At 32.8% G+C, this 12,029-nt stretch overlaps 1 protein-coding gene across 1 annotated transcript in view; it reads left to right on the top strand.

Moving 5' to 3' along the window:
- Window positions 1-3,911: 3,911 nt before the first annotated feature.
- LOC133531094 (GTP cyclohydrolase 1) overlaps window positions 3,912-12,029 on the top strand; it is a 35,561-nt gene continuing 27,443 nt past the window's right edge. The window contains exon 1 of the mRNA XM_061869198.1: window positions 3,912-4,213. Coding sequence (XP_061725182.1) covers window positions 4,129-4,213 — 85 coding nt within the window. The 5' untranslated portion in view covers window positions 3,912-4,128. The remainder of the gene's footprint in view (window positions 4,214-12,029) is intronic.

The raw sequence follows: 12,029 nt of genomic DNA on the forward strand, positions 1-12,029 counted from the left end.
AATCCAGCACGTAGTTTTAAAATGACAACGTACTCCTTTTGTACGGGAAGATGGAATTCGGCAGTTTGCTGCTGCCGACTCTTAAATGTTGATTTTGTCAAAAACATGTAAAAACAGTGGAACTGTCAACTACCTTTCTATGCCGTTGGTTAAAAACGCAAAACAAGCAGCAATGTTTATAGTTTTGTGCGCAGATTTAACAAATTTTACCTTTAATATAATATTAGGAACGACTTCCAGCCGATATAAGAAGCGAACTGTGTGATCAGACATTCAAACGCCGATTGAGAGATTTTTTGTTGGATACACCATTATATTCTGTTAATGAATTTACGAACGATGTATAGATTTTGACGATCCTCTACAGGAGATATCTTGACATTATTTTAAAATACTAGTATCCTGTAATTATTTATTTTTTGAATTGATACTTTATTGATTATGTTTTTGTATATCTGTTTTGACGATTATAATATGAGTTCTTGTAGATTGACATGCCCGCAATTTATAATGTAATCTGTATTATGAAATAAATAAACCTAAATCTAAATGTAAATAACATGACAATGCGAAGTCAAGCCACACGTCTTCGTGAATGACATGATCTATATCTAAGTACCTACATTATTCTTGCATTAATAAATAAATAAACAATAAACAATAAATTAAAAGCAGCGAAAACTGCTGAATACAGAAATACTACAAAATCGTCATGACATTTGAATTATGCTTACTATAATATTATAACATAATAACATTTAATGAAAAAGAAAAGGTTCAAACACAATGTGGATATGGGTTAAATAAGAAAAATAACCTTTATAGCCCTTAACTTTAATAAAAAGGAAATAATTACCACAAATTCGAAGAATAAGATATACGATAAAGTTCTGGTTTAGATAAGTTCTCATTTAGATATCTTTTGTATGTCGTGTAATTGACAGAAGTAGCTTGATTCGGGCAACCAATTGACGTTGGTTGCTTTGACGTTAGAAATATGGTAGATAGATCTTATTGGGATTACAGCGGAATCGAAATAAATGTTAATTTTTACATGTCGTTTAGTTATCGATCTTTTAAAGATCTTCCCAAGATCTTAAACGTGTCTTAATCATTCTTCGAATCGGGCCGTACTTACAGTCAAGTCTACAGCTCTTTTAAAGTACTCTTCAGCTTACCATGCAATCTCTATCATCAATACGCTACTGTCTGAATAGGGGCCTGGCCAAGATATTAATTATCAAGATATAAAATTGACTAATTCCTACGGTAAGCCAAGAAGGCTTGTGTTGTGGGTACTAAGACAACGATATATACATATAATATACAAATACTTAAATACATAAAAACATCCATGACTCAGGAACAAATATCTGTGCTCATCACACGATTAAATGTCCTTTCCGGGATTCAAACCTAGGACCATCGGCTTCATTGGCACGGTCACTGCCCACTAGGCCAAACCGGTCGTCGAAGATGACGATCGTACATCGACAAACGAATAGAAAATGTATCGGGTTGCAAATATAAAAAACTAAAAACTGTAGAATAATAACCAATTAAAAAAGTTAAATATGATTTAATAGTATTTTTTACGATCGTTATATAATAGAGAGCTTTTCAGTAGAGTACCGTGTACAGGCAACGAAGCTTGCTGAGTTGCCCAAGTGCGAGATTGAAAAGCTTAATAAATACTATTGTATACAATACTTTTTCTACGAGTCATCTAAAATAATACTTTTATTTAGTATAAAACCTAAATAATAATGAAAATTGGTAAGTATAGGTATCTCAGTAGACAAAAATGTAGTATAAAAGACATAAACGCGCGAAGTCCAGGCTTAAACGTCCTTATAACGCCTGCAGGCGTTAATGCAATTGCGAGGAAATGCTGCAGCACTGCAATTGAAATCAGTTACGAATAAAAAAGTAGATATTTAAAACAAAGTCAAAGGCCCTAGCAACAAGCAGTATTGAATCGTTACAAACAATTTTTAATGCAATAATTAACCATAAATATTTTGAATTGTAGTAAAGATATCAAATTGAATAAAGAGATCACAATAAGATCGTCAAACATAAAAATAATAGCCTGAAAGTATGTAAAATAAAATCTAAGATTTGTGTTGGCGGCTTTTATTTTTTGGCTAATTTTATGTTTTCACAGAATTCAAAATATTAAATAAGCTTTGTTTGTAATGTAGTGCATATAAGTAGTATTTTTTTTTAAATAATCTTAGCATGGCGGCAAGATCCTCCGCCCTCACTGCAATATATCTCTTCACGCGGCATGTGTCACAATCTATAGGCCTATAGCTAACTAGCATGAAATATGATAAAAACCTACACTGTACCAAATATGTACAGCAAAAACCAATAAGCCGTAAAAACAAAAAGGTGTATGTTTGTGTCACACTCTATGCTTCACTCGTCCATGGCCCCGGCGGAAGACCAGCGTAGCTGAACCAGGCTAAGCAGTCTAAGCACCACAATTCCTGAAACCTTGAACCGTGTTTTATTGTATGTTAGAATATCTTGTATTTTATCATGTAGGTATTCTTGGCGAACATAATATTAATTCTTATATATTGACATAATAATTTATAAGATAAGATAAGATAACAAAACCGGGGATAAGAGAGCTGGCAGCTTCCTCGCCCAACGCTTGAGCATAGCGATCCAGCGAGGAAATGCTGCCAGCATCCTCGGCACCATGCCACGGGGGCCATTTTAGATTTAGATTTTTAGTTTTATAGTAGTTTTAGTTTAGTTAATTGCAGTTTATTTGTATAATTTGAATTATTGTAATTGTATTTTTTAAAATAAACTAACTATATTGCTAGTTAGGTAGGTAGGTGTATGTAAAGTCTCCAATCCGCATTGGGCTAGCGTTGGGACTATAGCCCGAGCCCTCTCGCACATGAGAGGAGGCCTGTGCCCAGCAGTGGGACGTATATTGGCTGAATTTAGTGTCATCTATAATTAAATGTAATATATATTATGAAATAAATAAATGTCATATCATGCGGGGTCGGTGCATTTCGTAGTTAATAATGTGTCATTATACTCAATGTTATGTTGTTTGTTGTTAGTTTGTTTTTGTTCTTTTTTTTATCTGTATTTCATTTACCTATTTGTTGCTTGAATGTTTGCCTCAAATTAACGGTTTCTATTTCTATTTAATTACAGCATCCTTTTATTTAAAAAATGAGTTTTTTGTGGAATCTCATAAAAGGCTAAAGCGATAAAGTTATATGATAATCATACGGTCATTGAGTATCTCAACTCGCGGGACTCAGGAGTATCAATTAAATTTATTTATTTGCAAAATGTAGTAATACAATAATTTATTATATACAAAATGGTGCGTACATTCTACTTGAATAACTACGCTATATCATATCGCCACGCAAATGTTTTGTTTAAATCAGTAAGAATTAATTAAATTTTTCACTATATTTGTATACCTATTTTGTAAATTTTTTATACATAAGTACATAAATGTGTTTCAAACTTTTTTAAATATCTAACTAAAGGTTTTGAACCTAAAACACAACTAAAGCTTAGGGGTATCAGGAAGTAAGATAACATAGGAAAGTTTGACCCTGAAGGCCTATTATTTGATAAAATTAAATAATCTGTTGCAATAATTGTAATGTATTTCATCGTTCACATTCCATCGATTATTAATTACTGCTTAGAAGATAAAATGGCTCGGAAACTGTCTTATTTCTTAAATCAGAGCATTTTGAGTCTTAACTCGAGGCGTATAAGGTTTGTCATAATGTCTAGCCATTTCTCTTGATTTAAGTCACTCAATACGCTGGTTAATTAGATGACTTAGCTATATACGTCAAGACATTTGACCACAATTAACAAGATTTAAGTATAAATATAAGGAATGGAACTAACTCAGGGCATTTGTGTGCTAGCGGCGGCCTACGGCACTCGTTTTTTAACGCAAAAAAACGTTATCTTTTTTTCTTAGCTACCGCGATTGCCTTGGCCGTTCGCGACTGGTTCTACATAATAACACTGTAATTCTCGCTGTCCTGTCAAAGTGACGTTTGAAAGAGCGCGAAACGGGAGCGTGTTTTTTTTAATTTCTGAACTTTACTGTGAGTGATAATGAAGGAGTTGGCCGTCGCCCTACCGAGCCAGAGCAATGGCAATGGTGTTCTCGTCGCTAAAAACGGGAAAAAATCTGAAAATGGTAAGTGTTTTTTTTTAGTTTTTTTTTTTTTGTAATTGCTGCCTAGTTTTCAAGCAAGTATATAAGTGTATAAGTGACTTAACTTTAAGCAGTTACTTGTATTGTAACAATTTGATAATTACGAGTAAGTTGTTAATGGGAATCTGTAAGTCAATTCCACATTTAATCATTTCAAGGTTACTATCATTATAGGTTATTATTCGGACCGTGACATAGCATCATGTTTCCCACGAGATAATAATGTTAAATTTGTAATTAGGTTATTAAATAGCAAATTAGTTATTTACTAAAGGTAAGACCATTATACGCAGCAACTGGTACGAATTATTACTTATATCAAGGTTATGTAGGTCATAGGAATGTTATAAGTATTAAAAAAATGTTAGAAATTTCAACTTCTTTTCTCGAAAATTAAACATTTTTTCATGTTAGGTACCTACTTAGATTAGATACAAATCTATGGAACTCCATACATTTGATAAATTTGCTGTTACATAAAAAAAAACCTAAAGGTGTTCACATTTTAGGAAACGTTTTAGGTTCGTTTCTGTACCTCAATTTCTGTAAAATCGAATAGTTATTCTGTTTTATGCACAATTGTACATAGATTGCTTGCTACTTATAATACTTAAAACTAAAACTTAAATATTTTGACGACCGGTCTGGCCTAGTGGGTAACCTTGCCTATGAAGCCGATGGTCCTGGGTTCGAATCCCAGTAAAGGCATTTATTTGTGTGATGAGCACAGATATTTGTTCCTGAGTCATGGATGTTTTATATATTATATATATCGTTGTCTGAGTACCCACAACACAAGCCTTCTTGAGCTCACCGTGGGCTTAATCAATTTGTGTAAGAATGTCCTTATAATATTTATTTATTTATATTTAAATATTTTTTTTTTCTGAAGACAAAACATTTCTTTTACATAACAGGTATTTATTGAAATTAGTGTCGGACCGAGCTAACTCTGCGTGACATTTACAATGATAAAGTGTGGAATTGTCATCACTAGTGGTTTATTTCTACGAAAATATGATATTTATAATCACTTGTCCTCACTTTGTTCTGTTCAAATTGGTTCAAAGTGAGGTTAGACGGACATAGTTTGATATATTTAGGACCACTTGCGTCATTCAGGGCTAGCCATAGCCACCAACTCGCGGTTAACCGGTTAAACCCGCAGTTACCAGTACAATTTAACCCTGTGTTAACGGTTAACTCCCAGTTAGTGGTTAACCCAGGATGATGCAAATGGTCCATAGAACACTATCAAAGATTGCCAAGCTCATACTCAAGACATCTGGACGGTTTCCAGTGTCACCTAGGCACCTAGGGGTACCTGATGCTGAAAGGTTCTGGTTCGATCTGATCTCTTTGTATACTTTTTGTTTGATATTTGATATGGGGTAAACCGTCTATTACTGGCCACCCTCCTATTACTGGCCACCTTATACTAATAGGGATTCTGTTTAATAATCACACAATCTAAGTTAATCATCAGAACTATAGTTATGTAGTTTCCTTGAATTGTGCTTGAAAATAAAATTCTTTTTTAGCCATTTTAGTATAAGGTGGCCAGTATTCCGACATACAGACAGACAGACAGAAAGTATTTCGACGACCTGTCTGCCCTAGTGGATAGTGACCCTGCCTATGAAGCCGATGGTCCCGGGTTCAAATCCTGGTAAGGGCATTTATTCGTGTGATGAGCATGGATATTTGTTCCTGAGTCATGGGTGTTTTCTATGTATTTATAAATATTTACATATTAGATATATCGTTGTGTAAGTACCCTCAACACAAGCCTTATTGAGTTTACTGTGGGACTTAGTCAATTTGTGTAATAATATTCTGTAATATTTATTTATGTATTTATTATTTATTTAGTATTGGAGTAGTTTAGGCCAGTAATAGACGATTTAACCTGTTTTCCAGAAAAAAACATACATCCATTTTTTTAAAGAAATAAATATTTGGGGACAATCTACTCGTATTACAGATCGACCTAGCCCCAAAATAAAAATAAAACTTGTACTACGGGTACTAGGCGACAATATACATACTTATATAGATAAATATATACTTATATACCTAGAAAACACCCTAGACTCAGGAACAAATATCTGTGGTCATCACACAAAAAATGCCCTTACCGGGATTTGAACCCGGAACCATCGGCTTCATAGGCAGGCCTATTCACTAGGCTAGACAGGTCGCTAAAAAGTATTATTAGATTTTCTATATATAATTCAGTTAACTATTATTAAACTATGTATTTCCATATCAACTTGTAACCGATCCACCATTTCCGGCAACCGGTTGACCGGAAGTCTACTCGACCACGACTGCTTATTCAATTCAATGTCAAGGAATTGTGACAGCCTTCTAAGGCCTTTTAACCTTTTTAACGACAAGTTACCATGTAAAAGTAGTTGACTTAGATTATAATTAAAATAAAATGCATGGGTTAATTCACGTATTAGTCACGTATTTTGGATGCATCGGGCTTTCATCTTCAAAAAAATTGAGTGTCTATTTTAATTAATTAATAAAATAAACAAATGTTTTAGGACATTATTACACAAGTTGAATTAAGCCCCACAGTAAGCTTAAGAAGGTTTCTATTGTATGTTAAAGGCACCAATCGTGGAACATTAAAAAAAAACTGGAGTGTTTTTGATATTTCACCGACAACTGTAAAATTTCTACCGCTTTACGCTTTAAAAGTTGAATGTCCAATTCGTCCTATGTATTTAATGAAAGCTACTGCAACTAGTTTCAATATTATTAACCAATTAAAACTGTGCTTTTTTTAGCTCCAGTCATGGAATGAATGGCGCCATTCATTTTCAAAATAACAAATATCAATGAAAAATTAAACTTAAGGAGCTCTTTGGCTCTTGTTTATGGTAAAATGTTGCCAGCGAGTAACAACTGATGACATACTTGTTTTACAGGATTTGTCTATACCATTCCATTACTGGTGCCTATTACATTATAGGGGTGTTTACTATAGTTAGTCAGACAACGATATATTTATAATATAATATATAAATTCTTAAATATATAGAAAACACTCAAAACTCAGGAACAAATATCCGTGCTCATCACACAAATAAATACCCTTACTTGGATTGACATCCAGAACCATCGGCTTCATAGGCAAGATCACTACCCACTAGGCCAGAACGGTCGTCTATTTTTTTTTTCATAACCGTTTCGATAGATATCTAATTAATTCCTCAAAGGGTCAAACTCAAAACTGTATTCACGTCTTTCCTGTAGACACACCCAGAAGTTAAAGGCTATGAAGTTTTTTTTTTCTTATTTAACCCTTATCCACATGAAATAGATTTTGGATAGAAATTTGGATGAGAATGATAAAATCATTACCCGAAGCATCAATTGTGCCATTCATTTTTTTAAATTGTGCATTAAGATTTAAATAATGAATAATTATCTATATTATTGAAGAATCGGCATGGTAAGAAAAATCGTCTAAATGTATTTTTAGACATCTACTGACGCAATCCGTAACTATTGTTTCAAAACTTTTGCCTGCTAAAAGCTAAATGCTGACTTCGATATTGAATATAACTCTTGTTTGACACGTGACACAATTTTACACATGTTATTAAATGTGAATAACTTTTATAAATATAAATATTTTTAATAATTTTCTAATGAGGTATCATTTTTCGTTTTGATTTGCGTCACGAAATATGCAAATATGGATAATATAAACGAATCAGCAACGTGCAAATGGAAAATGTATTAATCGGTATTTAGGTGTTTAGTTTTTAGTTTATTCTCATAGCTGGGAAACCAAAAATATGGACTTAGCCTATTTATTAAGGGTTTTAGTATTCTTTAATTATTTACATTGACGTCCTTTTGTAAATACTTAGCTTTTAAATATTGTAACCTTCTAATACGAAGTTCGTAACGTTTTGGAAGAACTTACGTTTGCGTTTTTTGCGTAAATAAATTAATTGAACGCAAAAAAAAAACAACACAACTCGTTTAAAATCTTAATATAATCTTTTTTTTATACTTTTAAAACTAAGAAGTAACTTCTTTCTTATTTTATTACTAATAATACTTTACGAATAAATTTTATGCTCATATCAGAAAAAAAAAACATTTTTTTTTCAATTAAGTATTTTTAATCTTTTTTATACCCAACCCAACCCAACTTTAAACTCATTAATTAGATCCCCTTGCAGTTTCTGATCCAGGTTCCTGGCAGCCAATAGAATTAATGATAATCAAAGTAGAAAGAAAGTAGGTAATTAAAATCTGTTTTTTTTTACGAAATACATAACAATACAATACTTTTTATGTCACACCTCACATTGTAAATTGTAAGAAATATATATATATTCCTTGTTTTTTTAGGCGATTATTTTAATGCACACATTTAGTCAACTTGAAACTCAGCAATTAGATACTACTCGTATTTTAATGAAATGCTCACATTAGTCAAAATACTTTTCTATTTTTCATGTAAATATTTGTTTTAAAATATTTCATATTTCCGAGTCTCCAAGTTTCGATATTAAAATCACTTATAAATCTAACCAACTTGAAACTCATTAATTAGATCACATGATGAATGATAGCGTTACCTTGCAGTTTCTGGTCCGTGGCAGCCTCCGTGGTCTGATTAGCACAAGGATGCTACCAATTAGTTCACATGAGAACGTTGAAACCATTCCGACTTTACGATCTTAACTTGATTTGTTACGGGTGTGCGCGAACGGATCCCTTTGTTTGACATAATTATTGAAAAACAGAAAGATTATCATTAGTCATAATTCGGAAACCGTTAACTTATCAGGATTTTCGTTAGATAATCCTATAGATAGGTTAGGTTAGGTTTGTTTTAGGGCATTCCTGAAAAGTTACGCGTTACTGAGAAAAAGCAAATTATGACTGACGACAATGCGGATAAACAATACATTATGTCTTAAAACTTTATGGGAAACACTAGAGAATCGTGCGCGAGCGCTGCGATGTCAAATCAAGATCAAAATTAGGATGATCTAAGACGTTTAAATGACGCTCTTAGTGTAGAAATGCGAATTTAGGTACTCGCTGCAAATCTATAAAATATTGGGTTACTTAAAAAACTTTCTTAATTAATTTGTTATTAATCTTGGGTACTTTTATTTAAAAAAAAAACATAAAATTTGTAGTTCAAGATAGCTTTTGGCATAATACATAAAATGAATCGAAATAATTCATATTACTTCCTGACTATTATTGCTACTCTTCTAAGTGTAGCAACAATACCCAGACATTGTTAGTTTTTAATCCTTTCGCATTTTCTCAAAGGTTAACTGGAAGAGATCCCTTTTAGGGATAAGTTCGCCTGTGTACATTTGTCTTGTTTTGTCTGTTTTTTGTTAACCTGTTTATGTGCAATAAAGAGACATACATACATACAAAAATCTGGTATCAAAGACCGTTTGATATTACGCAATATCCCGTCGGTTCCCTATCCAGTTAGATTTTATTGTGGCATAAAGGTGAGTCCAGGCGGCCTAACCAAGATGACAATCATTGGTATAAAATGCCAGTCTAAACTTAACAAATGTATGGGAATAGTCACGTGAATTTTCGTAGCATCTGTCATCCGGATATATATTTTTTCATTTAACTTTTGTTGATGTACGATTGTCATCTTGGCTAGGCTCCCTGGGCTGGGGCTACGGAGCGTAAACGATTGGCATGTTGGCTACACACCCTGATCAGATAGGTAAAAATTTGCAGTTGCAGGCGTACATAGGCCACGGAGACTGCTTACCATCAGGTAGGCCGTATGCTTGTTTGTATGTTTGTTTGTTAGTATTAAAAAAAGTTTGGGTTAAATCTTATTGAAGTCGATAAATCAAAAAAAAATATTACAGGATATATGGTGCTACTTTACCGGACTAGTGCGATAATTAGCACATTATGTAACTATTTAAGTAATCGAAAATTTAAAGGGTCATATGTACTGTAAAAAGTTGTACGATACATGTGCGAATTAGTAATTCGCAACTCGTGTCGACACTCGTTACAAATTTCCTATTTTTCGCACTTGTTTCGTAATATTAATTATTAATTAATTACTTCATCGTATAAAATATTGTTACTAACCCCCACTATCCTTGATTAAGCGCATTTATTACACAATGTATTGTCTCAGCAAAATCGCATAACAGTGAGAACGTGGTATCTTTGCCACCGGTATCTGGTTTCGGTATTGCGTATTTGCGTGCGAAATATTACACCCTCGGTTGACCGAAACCACTAATCAGGTCAAAAACTTGTGGTTATAATATTAAATATAGGTATATGAAGTAACTCTTAGTTTCAATACGGTTACACTTTATTCCCTGGCTACAGGATACCTTCACTTGCATTTATACGCAAAGATGTATGGCAAAAACAAGTACCAGTTTAACTATCTACTCTAGGGAAAGTAATTTACTTACCTCATCTTCATCATCATGATCTCAGCTGAAAGACGTCTACTGCTGGACAAAGGCCTACTATTTACTTACCTATGTAGGAACAATTAATTAATGTAAAAAAAAATTGACACAGGTAATTTTTTTTTTAACAAGAATAAAAAGGTAAGTACATAGGTGTATAAAAATTAGATACAATAAGTTTTTGGCAAAAAAAATTGGTACAAGCTTTTATCGCTGACTGTACTTTTCTTACCACGGGCAACTAATACTCATCGAGACAATTTTAAAAACCCCAAACACAATTAGGTCGCGTTGTTTCATCACTAGAGTTCCCATGGCCACCTCCTGTCTCCATCATCAGATCAGCTCGATGGTACCATAATATTGCATTGTCACCTGAATTGCATATGTAAGCAAATTATCAGCTCAATCGGAAATCGGCAAGTGGGTCAAATTTAGCGTCCAAGATTTGACACTAACAAAATAATTAAGTACATACTTACAGGGGTAAGTTAAATAAAAGCTTGGAATAATATTTTATAGTAAAACTAAACCCAATTTAAAACTTATTAAGTTGGTTATATTTGAACGTTTAAAGAACGTCATGTTCACTGTCACTTTTTTTCCGGTTCACATACAGATGTGCAAGTCGTGAAAAGTTTCAAAGAAGTTCGAGAAAAATCACGGAAATTTCACGAAAAAAATTAATTGAAAGTTAAGTAAACTCTCATTTTGGAAACGGACAATTTGGCTACCCCCAAAAAAATATAAGAAGTTTCCAAAAAAAATTCTATACAAAAATTTCGCCATTTTGGTAACTTTCCAATGGCACATGTATTAACACGTTTCGGTTAATAAGCAGAATTATATTACATTTGCCACTTTGGGCTTGGAAGTGTCAAACCCTACAAATACAATAAAGTTATTAGAATAGGTACACAACATAACTTAGGCATAGAAACCCTACGATAACGAGGTCACAATTCTAATTAACTCTATAAACAACTTAATAGAACGGCTGTTAATTTCGCAGGAATACGAACATATACTTATTAAGTTGCGTATTTAATTAGTAAGCATAGCAACAAAAAAGCGAAATATTTCATTATTTATACAAGTTTGAAAAATTGACTGTTTACAGATTAACTTAAAAATACTGTGAGTCTAATATTTATAAAAATATTGATAGATTAGTCACTTAATAGCAATGAAAAAGGGTTCTGTTGTATAGTTTTTTATTCAAATCTCTCACTCACAATATTTTACCAAGTTGGTTACTAAACTCTGTTACTGCAATAATCTTTATCTACATAAAATATACGAACGAAAGTTGAATAAACTATATATTAAAA

This window comes from Cydia pomonella, chromosome 24 (genome assembly GCF_033807575.1).
Source record: "Cydia pomonella isolate Wapato2018A chromosome 24, ilCydPomo1, whole genome shotgun sequence".
Classification (NCBI taxonomy): domain Eukaryota; kingdom Metazoa; phylum Arthropoda; class Insecta; order Lepidoptera; family Tortricidae; genus Cydia; species Cydia pomonella.